Source organism: Podarcis erhardii (genome assembly GCF_964252035.2).
Source record: "Podarcis erhardii genome assembly, chromosome: 8".
NCBI lineage: Eukaryota > Metazoa > Chordata > Lepidosauria > Squamata > Lacertidae > Podarcis > Podarcis erhardii.
The window spans coordinates 85,414,851-85,436,519 of record NC_138499.1 but is presented as its reverse complement, the minus strand read 5'-3'; the positions used below and the strand labels follow the sequence as shown (position 1 = coordinate 85,436,519).

Sequence of the window (21,669 nt, the reverse complement as noted above, 5' to 3'; positions counted from 1 at the left end):
CTCCTCTCTCAAGTGTAGGGCTGCTGCTGCGATCTTTTTTCTTTTCCACTGGAAGTCAAAATACTGTTTTCTTCCATGTGTTATCCTCTAATAGGTAAGGTAAAGGATCCCTGGACAGTTAAGTCCAGTCAAAGGAGACTATGGGGTTGCAGCGCTCATCTCGCTTTCAGGCTGAAGGAGCCGGCGTTTGTCCACAGACAGCTTTCCAGGTAACGTGGCCAGCAGGACTAAACTGCTTCTGGTGCAACGGGACACCGTGATGGAAACCAGAGCGCATGGAAACGCTGTTTACCTTCCCGTTTATCCTCTAATACAGGAGTGGGTAAGCTTCAGCTGAACTGCAACTCCCATAAGCACTAGCAAGCATGGTCAATGATCAGGGGTGATGGGAGTTGCAGTACAACATAAGAAGGGCTAAAGCAGTGGTCAGCAAAGTTTTTTAGCAGGGGGCCGGTCCACTGTCCCTCAGACCTTGTGGGGGGCCGGACTAAATTTTTTGGGGGAAATGAACGAATTCCTATGCCCCTCAAATAACCCAGAGATGCATTTTAAATAAAAGCACACATTCTACTCCTTTAAAAACACCAGGCAGGCCCCACAAATAACTTAGAGATGCATTTTAAATAAAAGGACACATTCTACTCATGTAAAAACACGCTGATTCCCGGACCGTCCGCGGGCCGGATTGAGAAGGCGATTGGGCTGGATCCGGCCCCTGGCCCATAGTTTGCCTACCCATGGGCTAAAGGTTCCCCACACCTGCTCATGCACATGTCACCTCATGCACTATTCATAACAGCATACTATCTAGAAACTTCAGTTTCACAATCGTAATACAGTAATGAATTACCTTCACATTTTTGTCTGTCATCGTTTCATCTAGTTTAGTCGCAATGCCAATAGCTTTCTCTTGTCTTGAGTTGTCCAGGAAATACATCATCTTGGCACCTGAAAAAGAAGTGGCATAGATTTATGAACAGGGAAACCATTCAAAGGGAGAGCTTAATGATATGTTTTGCTTCAGTTTTCACTAACGCTAAACATGCATTGTGCACATTGTAAAAAAACAAAAAACAAACTTGAAATCATAGCAAGGCAACAAGGACTGTCAAATCAGCAGGTTACAACAAAGCAAAGTCCACCATACTGGATTCAAAGAAGCTCAAGAAAGTAAATTCACCCATACAGTGGTACCTCAGGTTAAGTACTTAATTCGTTCTGGAGGTCCGTACTTAACCTGAAACTGTTCTTAACCTGAAGCAACACTTTAGCTAATGGGGCCTCCTGCTGCCAGAGCACAATTTCTGTTCTCATCCTGAAGCAAAGTTCTTAACCTGAAACACTATTTCTGGGTTAGCGGAGTCTGTAAGCTGAAGCGTATGTAACCTGAAGCGTATGTAACCCGAGGTACCACTGCACTGTCATCAAAGGCCACCCCATTTTATATCAATAGGTCCAGCCTAAGCTGCAGTAGGGCCAGAGAGAAGCCAGCAAAATATGACCTCAATTATTCTGAGGTACTGGGAGGGGAAAAAACCTTACTTCACTCAGAACCAGGTATTTGACTTCAAATTCTCACTGCAACCATTACACGTTGAACTCCAATAAGTCTAAATTAAAGGCAAACCATGACACAAAATCTGAATATATTTTTTATTTGCCACAGGTACTAAAGCAATTAATGAAGACAAGAGAAAATTAAGTTCAATTATCCAGAGTTACCTCATTAAAGTACTTAAAGGAATTTAGCTTTGTAATTTGGCTGTGTATTTAACAATAAACATAACTTTTAAAGGGCAGCAAATGTAGCAAGATCCATGCTAACGACCTGAAATTGTGAGTTACAGTTCGGAAGCCACTAAGAATAGACACCACACAAAAGAAAAAGATAATAGAGTAAGAAAACCCCATGGGAAAGACCTGATGAAGTAATGGGGGAAGGCATTCTAATAATAGAAGACAATGGGGACGACAGAGATGGAAATCCTCAGCCCATAAAGACTGGTGGTAGACTAAACACATATATAAAACTGCAAAATGTTTTTTCAAGTTCTCAGTCTTCATTTAGGCCAGGCATGGCCAAACTTGGCCCTCCAGATGTTTTGGGACTACAATTCCCATCATCCCTGACAACTGGTCCTGTTAGCGAGGGATGATGGGAGTTGTAGTCCCAAAACATCTGGAGGGCCAAGTTTGGCCCTGTCTGATTTAGATTTTCCTTCCTTCTGAACTTGGAAGTGATAATGCTAGGAATCATCTAATGAAACTGACCAGCAGCACATTCCGGACGGTGGAAGGGCTGCTTCACCCAAGTTATGGAGTTCATTGCCACCAGCTGGAGTGTTTGCCAAATTCTCCAATTCATGGAGAAGAAATGTACCATGGCTATGAGTCATACTGATTACATGGGACCTCCATGTTCAGAGGTACTCCACCTCTGAATACTAATGGCTGTGGAGCAACAGCAGACAAGAGATACCCCCTCCACCGTCCTGCGAAAACCCCTTAATCCCAATTTTATTTTATTCTTTGGTAGATTTGCAGAAAGAAAAATACAAACCAATACATAAATTTTAGAAAGGGGCAAGATTAGACACGGACACACAAAGCATTGTTTTAAAAAACCAAGACTCCTTCCTTTCCGTGAAATCCCGCGAGAGGAGCACTCTTTTCATTTATCTCCTTGGAGCCGCCAAGATGCCCTCAAGGCTGAGGAAGACCAGGAAACTGTGAGGTCACGTCAGCCACGGCCATGGTCGTATTGGTAAGCAGAGAAAGCATCCTGGAGGACGTGATAATGATGGAGGTCTGCACCACCACAAGAATTAAGTTTGATAGATACCATCCTGGTTATTTTGGAAAGGATTACCACTTGAAAAAAAAACCAGCACTTCCATCCTACAGTCTGCCTGGAAAAACTGTGGGCGCTTGTTAGTGAGCATACAAGGCTCTAGTATGCCAAAAATCCAGCCGGATTATCACCTGTAATTGATGTTGTGCGCTCAGGTTATTATACAGTCCTGGGCAAGGCGAAATTGCCCAAACAGCCTGAAGTTGCAAAAGCAAAGTTCTTCAGCAGAAAAGCAGAAGAAAAAATAAAAGAAGTTGGTGGAGGTTGTGTGCTAGTTAGCATAAGGACTTCTCTATGTGCTCAGATTTAAATAAACATCGTTTCAGCTTAAAAAAGAAAAATCAAGACTCCTTGCACTCTGTTCCGCTTCCCCTTTCTTCCTGCCCAGGGCAGCCCTGCCCTCTGTCTGCGCCTCAGAGCCGATGTGTCACACCAGGCTGGGTGGGCCTCCACAGCCCCTCCTCCTTGCCTGCTCTCCAGCAGCCACTTTGAGCAGCTCAAGGGATGAGGCTAGCACCAGCGACCAGAGAGAGGAAATGGGATGCTCCCTTGCAGCGTCGCAGCTCAGGCCAAGCACCACCTCCTCCTCCTGAAGCTTGGCGGCAGCAGCATAGGCAGAGGACAGGGACATTCCGGGATCAAATAAAAAACCCGGAATGGCTTTCGTAATTTCGGCACTGTCCCTCGAAAATAGGGACACTTGGAGGGTATGGAGTGAATAAACCAGGAGGTCTGTAATGAGCCAGAGCATCTTGTTTTATCTGAACGATTGTCACCAGCTTTAGAAGACAGAGGACCTTAAAGAACTTGAATTCATGGTGACTGACCAACTTCAAGCTGCCTTCAAGCCTTCTTAGGAGCCTCCCAGAGGTTTATGGTTGTCAGTGAGGAGAATTCACCCCTCCCATATCCAAGAATCTGCTGATGTTCTCTGCTGATTCTTCAGAGAGGAGGGGCGGATTCTGCTCTCTACTTATTCTGCTCCAGCCTCACATCAAAGTGTCGGAGAGAGAGAGAGACTAAGTGTTAGAGAGAGATCGTGTGTATAGATAAGGTTGCTGCTAAGAGCAGCTGCAGACACTCAGTGCAGTTCAGCTTTTTCGTTTAGACCTCATTTAGCTCTGTATATAGTTGTGTATTTAGTTGTAGATAGAATAAAGAAGATATTCTACAGAGCTGCTCTCCGAGTCATTTATGCTCTGCTATACTCTGCTATACTCTGCTGTGCGACGAATGTCTTCTTGTGGGAGTGAATCTGGTGCTCACAACTCTAAGCTGTGAGTCCACAGCACTTTGACCTGTTCCTGTGCATAAGGTGGTCTCTGGAAGTGCTACCCAGCTCGCCTAGCCCAGTCGGAGCTGAGTGGATGAGTCCAGTTGGTGACACTGGCTCAAGGGCGATGCTGACAATCAGGGGCAGAGTCCTGGGCTAGATGGACCTTTGGTCTGTGGAGCAGGGCTCTTCTCCTGAACCTGCTTCAAGTCCTACCATAAAACACAGGCTTGGCATAATGTCATCCTTTAAAACACAAATAAACCAACCTGACAGCAGATGCCGTATGGAGGTAGAATTGCGTCTGAGAAATTCTTCGTTGAAACTTTCCAAATCTTTACTAATAAAAATCTTCTGCATTTCTTGGGTTAGGACTTTGTTCACAATTTCTGGCAAATTACTATGATCAGACACTAAAAAGGTAAAAAAACAAAGCACATAGTTGTTACCATCTGACAAGACTGTACCTCAAGTGTTCCAAGCACAGTTTTATAGCATGCAAACAGCAGATTTATCTTATACTTACCACATTTGGAGAATTTAATTAAACATTCATGTAGCCACGGGTTATTACTGTCAATAGCAAAAGCTCTTTTAACCGACTGCAACATTAAGAGAAACTTTCCTGCATAAATACAAGAATAAAGAACTAGTTTTTATAATGTTATTTACATTTGATTAATCTGCTTGTATTGCTGTGTTACAACCATTCTGCACAAATACGCTCACTCATGTGTCACATGCAAAATAAAGGAGACCTTGTATTATTTATAGATGCACCTGACAGCTTATGAACAAGGCAAGGCCAGGTCCCTGCCCTATGGGGCTGCCAGGAGCTGAAGTCAAACGTGAGTCAGCAATAAAAAAATACAGTGTCAGAGAAGTTAACTCTTTATTCAGAGAAGCCCCAAAAGCGCAGGCCTAGTGGTCTGAGAAACTCTTCCCAGGAGATCTTGCCCGAATGAGGCAGCTGCAAAGACTGAAGGCCCCACTGCTCTCCAAGGCTCCTGCTATCCAGGGTCTTTCCCAAGCAGTCATAGACTGTGTCTGCGCACAGCCAATCTCTGTTCTGCTCTTCGTTTCTCTGCGTGTTCTAGATGACCAGGTGGAGAGAAGTGGTTGCAGCAGGACGGGGAGACTCCCTGGCTTCTTCAGGAACCTGTCTCCCCTCTGCCTCTTGACCATCTACTCCAGCCTCTGCTTCAGCCTCCGAGTCTGAACTGCTCTCTGCCACTGCTTCTTCCTGCTCGCTAAACCCTGTTACCTCTTCTGCTTCTGACACCTCCTCCCCCCAAATCTGCTCCTTCTCACCAGTCCCCTGGCTCTGAGCTTCTGGGATTCCCTTGGAGGTCCCTCAGCTGATGCCTCCCACCACTCCTCTGTGCCCAGCCAGCCCATTACAGGGGCTTACAACCAAGACACAGGCCTGAGGCAGACAACAGAGAAGGGGCAGGTGAATAGAGGCAGGGGTAGACGGGCTGAATGTGAAGTCATTTAAGTCATAGAAGGTTATGAGAATGATGAGAGTGTAGCAAAAGCATCACAGAAAAGGTGAGGAGGAGGATTTGAATGAAGTAGGGGAGATGGTCAATGGGGAGGAAGTTTCAGGCGTAAGTGGCAGGAAATAAGAAATGGTGTTGTTTGAGGTGGAGCTGGACCAATGAAACCAAAATACAGGAATATGTTGGTATATAAAAATGGAGAGACAAGGGGGTGGGGGGAGAGGGAGGTCTTGATAAGAAGCTTGCGCAGAAACTGGGAGCAAAAAGGGTGCCAGGGCAGGGATTTAAGGACAGGCATTATGTGCAGAGAGCAATAAGAAAACTGAATAATTTGAGCAGCAGTGCCGGACAGTTGTGACCAAGGTGAGACAATGGAAAACCCAGTAAGTCAAGCCCAGAGATGACTAGAGCTTTTGCAGACAGGTAACCTGAAAACTACGTAATAATGGATAAATCTACACATGTAACTATTACAAAATCATCCTGTTATTTCACAATCCTGTTTCACAATTACATATACTTTACCTTTCCTTAAATAAATGTCAAATGCTAAAAGATGTGTGTCTATGTTATCAGCCGCAAGATTCTTAAGTGGTATAAGGAACTTAATAGCTTCCTCTAATGGATTGCCAACCTGCCAAAAGAAATTCAAGTTAGTTATAAACTGAAGTCATACCAAAAAAGTCTCTAAAGATCAAGCTTGCAATAATCTTACTGATGTATTTTTGCACACAATGTATTTAATAATGTTTATCATAGTTACCCGCCCTTCCAAAAGACAGCTAGTCAATGAAACAGGTTGAGTTGTATAAATACTTAAGAAGGAGCTTGGCATCTTGGACGTAACTTTGAGCCATCCCAACAACTACAATATAATGGTACTTTAGGAATTACAAAATGCCCAACAGCTGTTCATTTTCTCCCCGGGATCCACCCTATAGAGGGAAATTGAAAGCAAGTTTCAGGTTAAAGGGCTCCCTGCTTTGTCTTCATCACTGGGCAGAGAACATAATGCCCTACCTAAATAACCCCATTGTTATTCAAACAGGGGATTTCCCAATGTGACTGTTCACTTCTCCTGTAGCAAGGAAGATGGGACAAAGTTGAGGGAACAAATGTATGACCATAAAGCCTTGAGAACAACACTCAATAGACGAAACACAGGAAGGAATTAAAAGCAACTCTGCTGAACAAACATGATACCAAGAAAGGTTTGGAACAGGAGCCCAGTGGAAGAGAATTATGTGAGCAAAACCAAGTTTCACAGAACTCTTAAAAGTTCAGAAGAAAGCAGCAAAATGCTTGCTTTGATCTTGATGCCCCTCTTCCAGCATGTACAATGTGTCTGTCATCTGATCAGTCATGTACATCCCCCAGAATGTGCTTGATCAGGTGGCACATTCGAGACAAAGCGGCACATATGAATCCAAGATTGTGAACATCATATATGTGGTCTACATGTCAGGCCAGTGAGTTAACTGACCCCAACCTTCCTGTAAATATTTTGGTTTGATATGGCACAGTGAAGGTGGTTTTGAATATGCGATGATTAACAAATATAGAAAAGGAGAAACAAATCTACTCTTTCCAGTTTTTCAGGAACTAATTCTTCCTTGGGACCACTGGTTTCTTCCTCTTCCTCCTCTCGCTTCTTCTTTTGGTTCTTCTGCTGCCTCTCTCGCTCTGCATGCTTTCTCTCCTCTTCCAGTTTAGCTTTCTTCTGTGCTCGTCTTTGCTTACTAAGCATTTTCTTAAGTTCTTTGGCCGAAAGGTTTTCTACAAGTAATAGGAGATTTACAAACCATACGAAATGCTGGGTTTATTAAAAAATATAGTGTCATATTTAAATATCACTTCATTAAATGCCTTTACAATACAAAAACACAAAATAAACAAATAAAAGAAGTAACTCTTAACTTATTGTTTAAATAAACCTTCAGGATTCTTAAAAGCTAGCTATAAGCACTCCAGGACACACTATGCGCTTCAGGTTCAGAAACTTTTTGGCAAGGTCCCTCATCAAAATTTCTCAAGAAAACGTAGCAATTTTGGGATAAGAGGTAGATATGCTATGGTTAAAAGATAGGAAGCAGACTGTAGGAATAAACCACAATTTGCACAATGGAGAAAAGTGTGAACTCCTATAAATTTATATAGGTCTCAGCCTGTGTATGCACAGAAGCATCAGTGAGTTAAGAGAACTATATTTTCTGACAGGGAAGTAAATAAACAGAAGCATCATACGGGAACGCTTTTGCTGCTTGAAGCAACAACAGATTTTCCTTTCTGCAGTGATCTAAATGACACGTGGTTCTGTGAACACCAGAGGAAAGCGTTTTGTTGCTAAACATTTCAGTTAATGGCTAAAAGTTCTACCATGACCTTTCCTTCAACTGCACAACTCTCCTGCCGGGAGAGGCTGCATGGAGCTAAAGAAGCCATAGCCCCATGCAGCCTCTCCCTGCCATGGAACAAGCCAAGGCAGCGAGCAGGATGGATCCCGCTGGCTGCTTTGGCTTCCTCTTTAGCCCCACGCAATCTCTCCCTGCCGTCAGAGGCTGCGTGGAGCTAAAGAAGCCATAGCCCCATGCAGCCTCTCCCTGCCAGAGGGGTTGCGCGCAGCTATGGCACAAGCCTGCATTCGTTCCATAGGACGCACTCACATTTCCCCTCAATTTTTGTAGGGGAAAAACTGCGTCCAATGGAGTGAAAAATACGGTAATATGCAGTTGAAAATGTTGACAATAGGCCCCACAGAGGGGATGGGGGGAAATATTGAGATTCAGAGAAATCTCTCTGTATGGATATGTATTTAGTTTTGTTATAAATTTATATTTGTAAAATCAAATAAAAACCATTTCAAAAAAAAACAACAACCCTAAGATGAAGATTTTCAACCATCTAAATTCTGTGCTGGATCAGGGTCCATCAACTTGGTGCCTGCAGCAGCCAACAGAACAGATTTAGGTGTGTTCAACGGTTGTGGTGTATGCATGGCAATCAGTTTTCCCAGTTTTCAAATGTGTATGTGGGCACAAAAAGGCTGGCAATCCTTGTTTTAAATTCTTAATACTGCACTGATTATTAAGCTATCTTAACATCCATTTCAGCAGATGATTCTCCCCAGCCCTATATAAAATAAGTTTCCTTTACATATACCACCACCGCTGCTTTACATTTTCAGCAGTAAACACTTCAGTACAAAGCTTTTAATCTCACACTATCTTAATTATTGCTTCAATACCTGAATTTACTTCTTGTTCTTTGCTTTCATTGGCTAGCGGATTATCATATAGCTTCAGGTAGATTTCAATTGCTGAGCGAGCCGCCTTGAAGTAGAAGGCATGTTGCCTGAGAATGTCTTCCAACCTCAAGAGGTCCACATAGGCACGGAGTGTCATCTTTCTCATGCAGTAGGTGTGGAAGTCAAATTGATCATCTGTTATCTCAAAAAAGTGCTTAAAAAGAAAAGAGGACACTATTTTTTATGATGCAGTTTACTAGATGGACAAATAAGGCTGCTTCCTAGGTGTGCTTACAGCTTTTTCGAAATAAGTGTTTCGGCAACTTTAAAGCAGGTGGCAAGTTAACAAAGCTCATGTTGCTTATGAGAAGCGGTAGTCAGGAAAAAGCAATCTGTTTACCTACTTACCCTCTCCACTTCATGGCACTTTTTCAAGGCATCTCCATATTTCCCTAGTCTCTGAAAAGCTAAAGCGCATTCTGTTTGGAACCACATGCACTGCATTTCATTCAGATTCTCCATGGCAGAAGTTCCTTCCTGAAATAAATAAAAAAGTATTGTGTGGGATCAACAGTCGTTTAAATTTATATGTATATGTGTGAGATCTATCTGTCTATCCATCCACACACACACACACACACACACACAGCCCTATGATATCCTATAAGAATGCTTTAACAATAAATAACTGATATGATTCTTTGGATAATAATAATAATAATAATAATAATAATAATAATAATAAATAATTTATTATTTATACCCCGCCCATCTGGCTGAGTTTCCCCAGCCACTCTGGGTGGCTTCCAATCAAGTGTTAAAAACAATACAGCATTAAATATTAAAAACCTCCCTAAACAGGGCTGCCTTCAGATGTCCTTTAAAAAGAAGATAATTATTGATTTCTGGATTTTTCAATTATTGATTGCAGGGATAGCAAATGTAGCGCTTTCAGATGTTGAAGAACCAAGCCACTGCCATAGCCCTGACTACCACAATCCATAGTCAGGCAGCGGGTGACAGGAGTTGTTCTCCAACTAAACCTGGAGGGCATCATATTGGCAACCCCCAGTCTTATAAAGTATCCTATTCTTTTCCCTTTTCCAAAGGCTTTACCTAATGCATACTTTTTCTATTCAGCTAAGGGGAAAGTCTGTGAGAAGGGCAATATTTCATTCATACAGAAACGAGAATGTGGGCACTTTCACTGTAAGAGAGGCAGAGATAAGGGAGGTGTTCTTAAGAAGACCAAACAATATTTCTCATGTAGTAGCAAACACTGTGTGCAAAAAGCTATAAATGTGGTCTTGTTTAATTAATGACTGACAGCTCAAGAAGGCAGGGAATTTTAATAGTGAAGACACGAGGTGCAACACTAAGAGGGTAATCCTATACATAGCTACTCAAATGTAAGTCCTATGCATGTCCATGAGGCTTACTCCTAGGTAAGAGGGTAAAGGACTGAGGTCCAAGAAAAGCAAATCTGAACAACTCCTTTCCCTCTGTGGTCATCAAGGCAACCACTCAACACCGTACTGGCAATGTGACTATATTATATTATATTATATTATATTATATTATATTATATTATATTATATTAATTAGTTTTTCATTCATTCATTCATTCATTCATTCCCCGCCCATCTGGCTAGGCTTCCCAGTCAAAATGAATGGAGACCTTACAAAAGGTCAAATGCCAATGGAAAATTTGGCAATGTGAAGAATTGCCTGAATGGGAAGACGTTTCAAAGATTTTTACAATGCAATCTTGCACATACAGTTCCAATAGCCAGTCCCACTGAGTTAAACTGGGCTTACTCCAAGGTAAATGGGTACAGGATTGTAGCCTGCAGTCTATTTAATAATTTACGAAATTTAAACGTAGTCTTCAGTAGTAACGATGCCTGTATTTCTTTCACCACCAATTTAGCCTATGCATCTTAATGAAAAATGTTGACTTTTAGTTGGCTAGTCTACGGACATGGAATTTGCTCCCACTAAAACTTCCAGCCTCCTCATGAGTAATTCATTTACTGTGACAGGGTTACTCATGATGAAGCTGTTTCATACTGCAGTGAAATAGCTAAAATATATTTAAAGATTACAGGGGGAAAATAGAACTATTCTGTTCCTGGAAATTCATCAGTACTATTATCTTGGCTCAATTAGAAGTTAGGTGAATTTTTCCTGCATCATACAATTCTGCTACCAATGACTTATAATAATAATAATAGTAAAAAAAATCTGAAACTGACAAGAGGAAATTTTCAAAACAAATACGCAACCAACCTCTATTTAAAATATATCTCCTACCCGTGTGAACTTGGAACACATCTCTTCTGCATCCTTCACCATATTTGCTCTCAGCATATACTTTGCACATTTGGAGTTGATGAATCTATCGGCTGTATCCAACGACTGAGCCTCATCCATCCATTTGGCAGCCTCCTTTAGGTTGCCTACATGCTATTGAGGGAAAGGGAAGAGTTTTATACTTAATTTTAAGCTCTTATAAATTTATAAAAGCTCTTATAAAATTATAAAATTATAATTTTATAATTAATTGTAAGCTCTGAGAACTGTAATGCGCACGTGCACCTCCCCTTTCCAAAACATTTTGCATGCACAAATCACAGCCAATCTTATTATGCTTCGCTGTGTGAAACGCAGCTCTGAAGATATTGATCCGATGAAAACTAAAAAAAGAAGTTAACAACAAAGGATCATGTTCAGACTTCAGTGCCTATGTCAAGCTTCACAGGTCTGTCAAAATTATGTTAGCATTAAATATCTGAGTATGGAAGAAGCACAGAACCTTTACTAACTTTGAGTGAGAGCTGCTCACATTTTACATTGAAAACAAAAACCATTTCCATAGTCCAAGCCCACCATTTGCTTCCACAAAAAGACGATGATCACAAACATTTCGTATGAACAATTTATTATGAATTACTTTTGATTGTCCCTTTTCTGACTGCTGCAAGAGGCCATGGACAAAAGAGCGAACACTAAGGCCTTGGTTATGCACATGTACATATAGATCCAACTGCAGCATGCTATCCAAGATCTGGGGTCTAGTATACCAATAATTTGTGGGTGGGGTGCAGGTAGACAGCATTGGAACACATATTACAGCTAGAGGTGGAAAAAGCCACTTTGATTGATAAGAAATACAGGGACAAGTGGATACATGTACAGGCCACACAGAAATTCACTGAGTGATATTCAGCTAAGAGTAAACTTGGTGAAATCATGTTCATTAATTTCAAGTTTTACTCTGGGTAAAATTTAGCTGATTCTATGGAGATGGAGAAGGAAAGGGAAACAGAGGTGGAAAGAACTGCCATTGCTGCATAAGAAGAGGGAAGGGTGCTTGGGACTCAGCAGGGCATAATGGAGGCTTGGAATGGGCACAACAGGGCAAGTTTAAAATGCCGATGCTGTGGGACTAGGCCTCAAGAGGAAGCCAGAAGAGGGAGAGAGGGAGGGAGAGAGGGAGAGATTGAAATTGAAATGCTAAAATTTACCTGTTCCAGAAAGGGAGAAGTAGTACCTTTCTTTTGGGCTTACATGGGTACCTGAGAGTTTAAGATAGGACTAGCTATTAGGGTTCTTGGGGCACCTTGGTTCTGATTATGAGTGGCTAGGAAGGTCGTTCTCCTACAAAAGCAGACTGAAAGCTGGGTTTTGCCCATGCAAAAACTCTTTCGGCGTTTTTAATGATATGCTTGTGATTTCTAGATGTTTTGGTTTTGCACTTAACATTACTTTAGCTGCTTCACTGAAAACATTGTGCATTGTTTTCCTTTGATCTGGTAAGAGTGGTTCTGTTCTTATCTCAACATAAAATGTCTATCAGCTCCTATGAAAAGAATATACATTGATTACATATTCCATTTCTGATACATTTATGCCAATATTACCTTATAAATTTTTGCTTTCAGATAGAACAACTCTATTAGTGTTGGCGTACTTGCAATGGCAGAATTAATGTAATCCAAGGCCACGGAAAACTGACCCAGTTTGTCAAAGTGCTGTGCAAGGAAATAGCGAACCCAAAGCAGAGTTGTCGGTGGCTCTTGATCGCCATTTTCTGCAATGATACATACGTGTCAGAAAATTTGGCAAGAAATTAAAATGCTTACTTATTATTATGTCTGTTTGGAGGTCTACCAGCACAGCTAAAATAAGGATTAAAAGCTGCTTTTTAGCTACAGTTTGTGAATAATGAAACCTACCATATGGACTGAACAAGTCACAGGTTTTCAAAGAAGCTTCGTAACCAGTAACAAGCTCTTGGATCGTAGAAACCTATAAAAATATAGTTGCCAAGTTTATTTTAACTTGATTTTTTCTTTAAATCACATTGCATTCAATTTGATATATTATCCAGATACAGCTAATCATGCCAAATGACTAGTGCTAATACTTCTAACTAACTTAAAACAATACTAAAATCTGTATAATACATTATGTTTTGCAAAACAAATAATCCGCACCTAGTTTATTCCCAGAGCAAAATCGGAACATGTAAAAGCTAGTGGCATCAAACCATTGATCTAATGGTCTACTCAGAGTATAACCAACGCTGGATATCACCCGTTATATCCAAAGCGGTGAGGATCCCTTTCCTTCTCTTTACAATAAAGGTTAAAGGGTTGCCTATTTTTCCCCCATTGTTTTTAAAACTGTTAACTACTTTTGCAGACTAGTTCAACCCAATCAGTTTCTACTTTTGCTATCAGAGCACGAGAGAGATGGGGTTTCTGTGAGAACATGGGTGAAGCTACGTAAGAATAAACTGCTGGATCCCATCAGCAGGCTGGCCTGGTTCACAAATAACTCCAATCCATGGTCTGTTTAGCCATTCTAATTCAGAAGATTAACCACTGTTTGTTTTCTGGCAACAAGCTACAATGTGAAGCCACGGATACATAGAATCATAGAACGGTAGAGTTGGAAGGGTCTGTGATTCTTGATGGATTATTTTAACCATGGTTTGGTGTTCCGTCACAGCCCAGCATCTCTGCTTAACCATAGTTTGTCTGCCCCAGACTCTTCCAAAGCAACACAGATATAAAAACAAACCAAGCTTCAGAGAAACAAGATATGATTTGTCTGTGAGATGACTTGTGGCTTATTGAACAACACATGGTTAAAGCAACCATGGCTTAGTGTTATATACTAAAGCAGCCTCCATCTAGCCCAGCATTATGCTTACCCCAATTGCTAACCAGAGACCTGTGGGAAATCCATAGTTTAATGGCTCATTTTGTGTTTGAATTTATACAGATCAAGCGGGATGAGCAACTAAGTGTTGAAGAGTGGAATGCTTCTGTTTGGGGTCCCTAATAACCAGCAAGCCAGCCCTCTTCCAGAACACTTCATTTCCCCCTCCCAGTTTTCTGTTCTCTCCCCTCACCTGGAAACAGACACTTAAAAGAGTGCTCACTCCCCATTGGAATGTTTTTGGTCACCCACTCCTTAGGGTTACTTTTTTTTCATTAAAGTTTTCTTTTCAGATTTTTATAAACATTGGGTCTCCCCTGAACCTGCTAACACCTCCCTCTGGAGTGTGGACAACGCCATTCTGGCAACATAAGGATCAGCACATGATTAGTATATTGGATAATGTGAGTGTTCATTTTCAGTGATGAAGCTAATCATCACAGAATGCCCATAAACATTCCAACTGCTGTGTTGAAAGTCTGCCTTACACCACTTCAGAAATTCACCTGATGGGGTGAGGGTCTGCTCATTTCAAAGTATACGCATTTCAGATTCTTCCTGTCGCTGCAAAGCTTAACACGTTAAGGGGAGAAGAGTCTAACATGTTTTTGCGGTTTGGATTCAGCAAGCACAGTTTGGTGTAAGTGAGCCTCCACACAAGAAATCTCGTGGACAAGTGCACCACCCTGGTATCGGCAAGACTCATGAATGAAAGAGAAGCCTCCACAGAAATAGAGAGAGGTTGGTCACAAGGACATGGGATAGTATAGCACAGTCCTACTGAATCAAACTAAAAGGTCTTCCCCGCTGTGCTAGGGGAAACCTCACACTCTATCCAAACGCATGCATTTAATTCTGCTGGTGTGTGATGTGCTAAAGGGTCCACCTGCCATGAAGCATGGGGGGAATGTGGCTCATTTTGCATTCTGATTCGATATAAATAAGTAGCCAAGCCCTTTCTCCATAGGTCCCTACACAATATGCCTCCTCATTCTCATTCTCTCTCTCTCTCTCACACACACACAGGAGAAAAATACCATAACTCATTTCAGTGAGGATTGTGCATCCTTGCTAAGGGAATTTACTGATACTCAAAAGAGCACTGATAAGCTTGTTTTTGCTTTGCTTTTTAGAACATGATCCCTTTTCTGCTTCAACAGCCTATGCGGTTAATCTAGTGCTTAAGGGGTGAAATGGAGATTGACAACTGAAGACTGAATCAATCATTTTTAACAGAATCAGAGATCGTAGGTTTATCTTTTTGAAGTATGTTCCTTGTTATCTCTGACAAATGAGGCAGACCCCCTGAAAAATACAGTGACACAGTGAACAGGTCAAGATCAAAAAGATGCACTGGAAACAACCTGAATTTTTGTTTGTGGATGGCAACTTATCCCATAACAGTCACCTCTGAATCCTTGATTATGTAAACAAGCTCTGGCGGGACTCCATTAATTTCATATCACTTGCACGGGAGCTGTGACTCAAGGAAAGCCCTGTTCATAAGTGCACCTAGCATGGTATAATCCTCTGCGGCAGGGAAGCACATGGGAATATTGTAACCACAGGAGAAAGGCCCATCTCGTGACTGATAGTCTGAGCTGGCAGGACCGGAAGGGAGTGAGGATTCAAAGGAAGGCAAGGGGGAGAGACACACAGCAAAAGTAAGCTGATGTTAAGAAAAGGAGCCACCCAAGCTGCATGGGTGGACTCAGTAAGGTGGAAAAAGTGAACCTCAATCCGTGAGGTTTGCCAGAGAGGTTAGTGGGATGGATTCCCAAGCTAGGCCTGGCAAGGAGGAACACTGAGGAGCTCCTCCTAGCTGTTTAGGGTATACACAGCTGCCAAGCAGGCAAGGAAAAGTGGAACGTTACAGATCCCTGGTATGTCCCAAACAACCCCATACTCTTCTCAAGTTCCAGTTTCCCTTTCTGCAAGTCTCAGTATATTCACTTCAGTTCCCGTTTCCTCGCTGTCCCTTCTTTCTCTTTGCTACTTTCTTTCCTTCTTCCTCCGTCTTCATTTTCTCCATTGCTGCTTTCTTCACTCACCTCTTCCCCATTTCGTACCCTCTGTCCTATTTTGCTGCCTCGCCCACCCCACAGCCAACAGTTGTTTGGCCTTCACAACCCAAATGCAGCTTGTGCTGCAATGTTGGCAACTTTGCAGACCAGCCCCCTTACTTCCACAGTAACTCTCTGTCGTGCCCAGTCTATCTGAACACACTCGTGGAAATTTCATTTTCTTTCTTTCTTTCTTTCTGCTGGTATCTCCCATTTGTGTGGGTGCAGTGCTGCTTTTGCTATAAAAACGATGATACTCTCCTCCTGAAGACTGGAAGCAGAAGGTGGAATACAGGGTGAAATCTCATTATGCTAAAGGTTCTGCCTGTGCAAATGTTTCATCCTGTCAGACAGAATGATTTTCTCCCTCTGTTCTGGCTGTGGAAGAGACTCTCTTTCTTCTGCAGCTACCACAGCTTTCCTCAGGCTCCCATTATTTCCTATCAGGCACAAAGCCAGCCTTCCTACGAGGGCAAAAGAAAAGTCTTCAGGGCGAGTCAGCCTACCTTCCTGAGTAAACTTTCTGAGACTTCTGCTGTTTCTTCCAGCCAGTCATTCCCTCATGCATTATTTCCTCACAGCCTCTCCGTGTTTTAAGTTACTCAAAGAGGACACATGATGTTGAGCTTCAATGGAATCAACACACCTGCAACACATTTGACGTAAACCTTGATGTTGACTTATTTTACAGTCCTCCCTTCGTATTTCACTCTGAAGGAGTGACTGCTAGAATTCTGAAGAGTTTGTGAAGCTTTTTTGCGACTGATACAATGAGCAGGAAATCAATGCTATTGCACAGCCCTCCTCCTTCAAGATGCGGCTTTCTAACTGACGCAAGGGCCAAGGAAGGGGCAGACTCAAAAGACGAGCAAGCAGTCCTTCAGACACTGAAGCCCTAGGGTGATTGCAGTAACCCAACCTGGAGATCCAGACATCTCCAGTGGCACAACTTACAAAGTTGTTGAAAGACAACTGGGCTATGGGCATCCATGAGCAGGGCAGATAGAATAGCACCCATCTGCACAAACAACTACACAATGTATTTTATGTTATAAAAATAGTCCAGGGAACACAACCTGTTCCATTTTCTACAGGTGGAAAAGACTTGCAGTATGGGAATTTTCCTCCTACCTCCAAACCAAAGTGGATGGCGCTGTGGGGCTGCACCGCTTACCTGACCGCCCTCTGGCCAAACTGCTGCCGCATCCTGAGATGGAGAGGGGAGACATGGCTGTCAGGTCAGCACATGGTTAATGCATCAGCAGCACCTGAGTGCCTCTGCCACTGCACTGACCTTGCCCCTCCTCCAGGTGGGCAGCAGTAACTTATCTGGAGGGAGGTCAGGTATGTGGTGCTGCCTTATGCTAAGGGTTGGGAGATCTTCCAGGGCAGATTTCTGTGTGTGTATGAGCAAGAAAAGGGGAAATCCTGCTGTGTAAATTATGTCTGTCTGCGCACTAGATACCGCTCTATGGGTAAATTATAAAATGAAAATAGAGCCTCTGCTCTTACAGCTAAAGTTAAAGTTTTGCATCTAGCTGGGAACAAAACTGCCATCTGAAATTCTTTGAAAACACTTAATCCTCTATTTTTATATCTTATTGTGTCAAAATGACAAGGCCAAACCCCACAAAATATCCATCAACTTCAACTTTCCAAACCCATCTTCAATTTAAAAGCCATCCAGCTGACTTCTTCCAAGGTCCTGATCAACTGCTGTCTATATAGATAAATGTCCACTCAGAATACAGGATAGCTTCCTAAAGACAGTACAATAAATCAACGACAGCTCCTTATTTTGGCATAAATATCCTACTTTAGGAATTCCCATTCATAACAATGTGTACACACCACACAACAGGTGGCTTTCTGAGTCCAATCTTCCAAAAGAGTCCGGAAGTCATGGTTTCCCTGACTATTTAACAGCCAGCCATTTCACCTGAAGATGAAGAGTAATATTAACTAATGTTTAATATTACTGCAAGAATAACAGGAGTATTGGATGCTGGAATGAAGTTATGTGGTTTTAGGAGTAATGTTACAAAGGAGTATGTAAAAATGGATTATTAATAGGTGAGAATGTAAAGTTATAATATATTAAGATAAATTATTAAGATAAAAGTAAAAATGGAAAGGATTTGATGAAATAACTAATTGAACTAGAATACAAAAAAGGGAGGTGTGAGGAGGTCAGGGAAACAAGTAAATGAAAGACAAGATATGGAAAGGTTGATTTGTTTTAAATTGTTTTTACTTTTCTGCATTTTGTGTTTTTTTCTTTTTTTTCTTATTCTTGTAACTTTTTTGAAACTTTAATAAATATTATTTCAAAAAAAAAAAAAAAAAGAATAACAGGAGTATTTTCCTTTAAGTTGTATTTTTATACACCCACACCCACCCCACTGAAGTATTTTTTATATATGGCTACTGAAATTATGAAAAATGTTTTTAAAATAACCTTTAAACTGTTATTGCATGACACTACCGACATATTTAACATTACAGATTATGTTATAGTTTATGTTAAAAGACATAATTCCACAAAGAGTTATTAAATGCATTAGACAACATTTTCTTTCAGTTTTTATATCATGTTTTTCTACTGAAAATGAAGACTTCAGAATCATTTTATTGTCTTTTGTACTATTCCTTCACTAGGAGGACATGGTTTGGAAATATATAAAGTCTTAAAAGTTTAGAAAATCGTAACGGCATGTCAACAATGTGTGAGCAACAGAAACTGCATCTAGCTCTTTAGGCTGCAATCCTATGCACATTTCGCAAGTAGGCACGCTTTGATTCCCATATACTTCCAAGTAAGCAAGTAAAATAGAAAATTGTAGCAGGGTAGATAAACAAGACTATAGCAAGTTTTATCTGAAATCAAATTTTCAGGTGGTTATGGCAGATGAATGAAATTTATACACAGATTTACAAAGGCTCAGTTCTCGCTCCCTGTTACCAGGGAACATTGCTTTGTTCCAACAAACCATGATCAATAAGCCAAGTACAAACTTGGCCACAGACCATGATTTGTTGGGAGTGAAACAACCCATAATCCCTGCTTCAGGCATAAGTCAAGGGTCACAGCTTGTTTCCTTCCACCCAGCCAGAGTGGGAAGGAGTGAAATACTCTTCTTAGGCATATTAATCTTAACCATTTACTACAGTTTACCATGGCATGAGAAATGGAAAGGAAAAGTGACTGTTACTGGTAAATTATCTGTAAGACACACAAAGCTGTACGAAAACTGAATAAATTGGAGTTTTACCTTTTCTTTACTGTAATACAAAGATTTCAAAGTGGTAAACAAGGGTGGACAGCCTTTACTGAAGTTAACCCGCAGGAATTTATCCATTAGTTCTCTAAACTTTTCACCTAGAAACAAAATTGCATTGGGTTATATTCTTATTACTTAGTGTTGCACTACTGATATAGTTTTTATAAATTTTATGTTAAAACCTGAAAGAAGCTGGTAAGAACAGTGATCTACTTGTAATTTGAAATTAAAAAGTTTTTCTGCTTTGACAGAAATACTTGTACCTGGTCTTTTTTTGAGCAAATTTGAATGTTTTGAATAATTGTTCTAATTTGCATAATTTATATACAATTTCGGCCTTTTTAGCCTGCCAGGATACTGGGTTGCTGTTGTTGTTTTAAAAAAGCACATATAGCAAATTCTTTAACTGAACCTATGACATACCCAAGGAGTTCAGTGAGTGCAGAATGACGTTTTAATGACGGAGTCGTTAAAAAATGACTTAAGGAAGATATCCTAACCCTTACAATTAGTGGCCGTTACTGCTGTTTGTAACAGCAATAAAGGATGAGTGTGCTATGTTAATACAGGAAGCATCTGAATGTGTGTGCATTAGAAAGAAAGAAAAGTCAGCTGTTTTGTGACCAGCATTTGACAGAACCATCTGACAGGGCCAAATGGTGGCTCTGTGCTAGTGGAAGCACTTTCACCAATCCTTTACGATGTGGTGCAGCTTTCTGTGCTGAATCCCATCCTGTTCTGTGTCTTCCAACCGACAGCAGTAATGTTTTGGGGGGATACAGCAGGTTGCAATGAAAAGAGGAGATTCCTGTCTTGCTCTAGTACATTGGTACTTCGGGTTACATACGCTTCAGGTTACATACGCTTCTGGTTACAGACTCCGCTAACCCAGAAATATTACCTCGGGTTAAGAACTTTGCTTCAGGATGAGAACAGAAATCGTGCTCCAGCGGCGTGGTGGCAGCAGGAGGCCCCATTAGCTAAAGTGGTGCTTCAGGTTAAGAACAGTTTCAGGTTAAGAATGGACCTCCAGAACGAATTAAGTTCTTAACCCGAGGTACCACTGTACTTGTGCTAAGCACACAATTTTGCCTTCCACACAAAAATAACTGTACTGGCAGTTATTGGCCTGTCACCCTAAGCCAAGCTCCCGGGGGGGGGGGGGGAAATCGCAGCTGCTCTGCTCTTTCACAGTCATTCTGCTGCAGGGCTGAGTTCCACAATGGTTTGACTTCACATGCTGCAGGTATGTGGACCAACAGTTTAGTTGTAAAGGTACTAAAGAAATATGCAGTGTTACCTGTGACAAAGTTTAAAGGTAATCTTCTAGGTGAAACCGCTCTTGGATGTTGCTTGCTTATTTCTTCATACATTTCTAGTCTCTCATCTAAAGAGCCTATTGGTGGATAATAAATGTACAGTTTGAGTCTTTGTATGTTATAAGCACCTGGTTTAAATCACAAGTGTGCCTATATGCAATATGGAAAACTACACTAGTAGGAATTTTATCTTGTCCTCTTCAACAGAAGCCCTTGGTGAACATCTCAAACTGCATTTTTTTATATAGAACAGGTTGAAAAGCAGTTTTCAGTATGATGAAAGAGAACAGCTGATGAAAGAAAGATAGAAATATACTGTGTGTGCACGCGCGCATTTTAAAAAACCAAACAATTTTGTGGTGCAACCATGTTGCAAAATATTTCATCAATGTCAAAAGTCAAACTGCAGTACATAAATCCTCAGTTCTGAAACCACATGTTGGAGCTCCAGAAGTTACCATGGAGGAGGAAGCAATTCTATGAGCACCTTTAAAAAGTGGCATTGTTATAAAGGTTAAAATATAATCTTCAAAAGGCTGCCATCCTCTAACTGTGCTTAACTCCACTGAAGCCGTTGAGTGTAAATAGCAGTAAATGGGAGCATAGCATTGAAATTTCATTATAAATTTTGTAATGTAATAGTTATGCATCATGCAGTGAAGCACATTTAAGAGTAAATTTAGTAATTATAGGTAGTTTATTTGTATACCATCCTTTCTCTGGCAGCATTTTTCCAAGGATAGCATTTTGAACTATACTTCTGATGCGGCTCAGTTGGTACAGCACGAGACTCTTAATCTCAGGGTGATGGGTTTCTGTACACTGAAGTAGCTTAAAAAAACAAGTAGCTAAAAAGCTGTAAGCTTATCACTTCAGTAAGGAACATAGCCATTTAGCTCACTCTTTA

General features: G+C 41.2%; 1 protein-coding gene and 1 pseudogene across 3 annotated transcripts in view; one reads left to right on the top strand and one right to left on the bottom strand.

Moving 5' to 3' along the window:
- The window catches only part of NAA16 (N-alpha-acetyltransferase 16, NatA auxiliary subunit), a 35,881-nt gene that overhangs the window by 1,542 nt on the left and 12,670 nt on the right, over nucleotides 1-21,669 (bottom strand). Inside the window, exons 8-19 of one of the 2 annotated variants that reach the window (XM_081872669.1) lie at nucleotides 20,744-20,839; nucleotides 19,435-19,541; nucleotides 13,109-13,181; nucleotides 12,794-12,963; nucleotides 11,184-11,336; nucleotides 9,279-9,407; nucleotides 8,871-9,084; nucleotides 7,209-7,402; nucleotides 6,152-6,260; nucleotides 4,651-4,749; nucleotides 4,394-4,537; nucleotides 851-948 (exon numbers count right to left, since the gene is read on the bottom strand). In XM_081872669.1, the coding sequence (XP_081728795.1) occupies nucleotides 851-948; nucleotides 4,394-4,537; nucleotides 4,651-4,749; nucleotides 6,152-6,260; nucleotides 7,209-7,402; nucleotides 8,871-9,084; nucleotides 9,279-9,407; nucleotides 11,184-11,336; nucleotides 12,794-12,963; nucleotides 13,109-13,181; nucleotides 19,435-19,541; nucleotides 20,744-20,839 (1,586 nt within the window). Of the gene's footprint in view, nucleotides 1-850; nucleotides 949-4,393; nucleotides 4,538-4,650; nucleotides 4,750-6,151; nucleotides 6,261-7,208; nucleotides 7,403-8,870; nucleotides 9,085-9,278; nucleotides 9,408-11,183; nucleotides 11,337-12,793; nucleotides 12,964-13,108; nucleotides 13,182-17,739; nucleotides 18,102-19,434; nucleotides 19,542-20,743; nucleotides 20,840-21,669 lie in introns of those variants that run through there. The other variant, XM_081872670.1, reaches the window with a different exon arrangement.
- On the top strand, nucleotides 2,054-4,386 carry LOC309347928 (large ribosomal subunit protein uL15 pseudogene; annotated as a pseudogene). Its single transcript has one exon. The product of its transcript is annotated as a large ribosomal subunit protein uL15 pseudogene (transcript).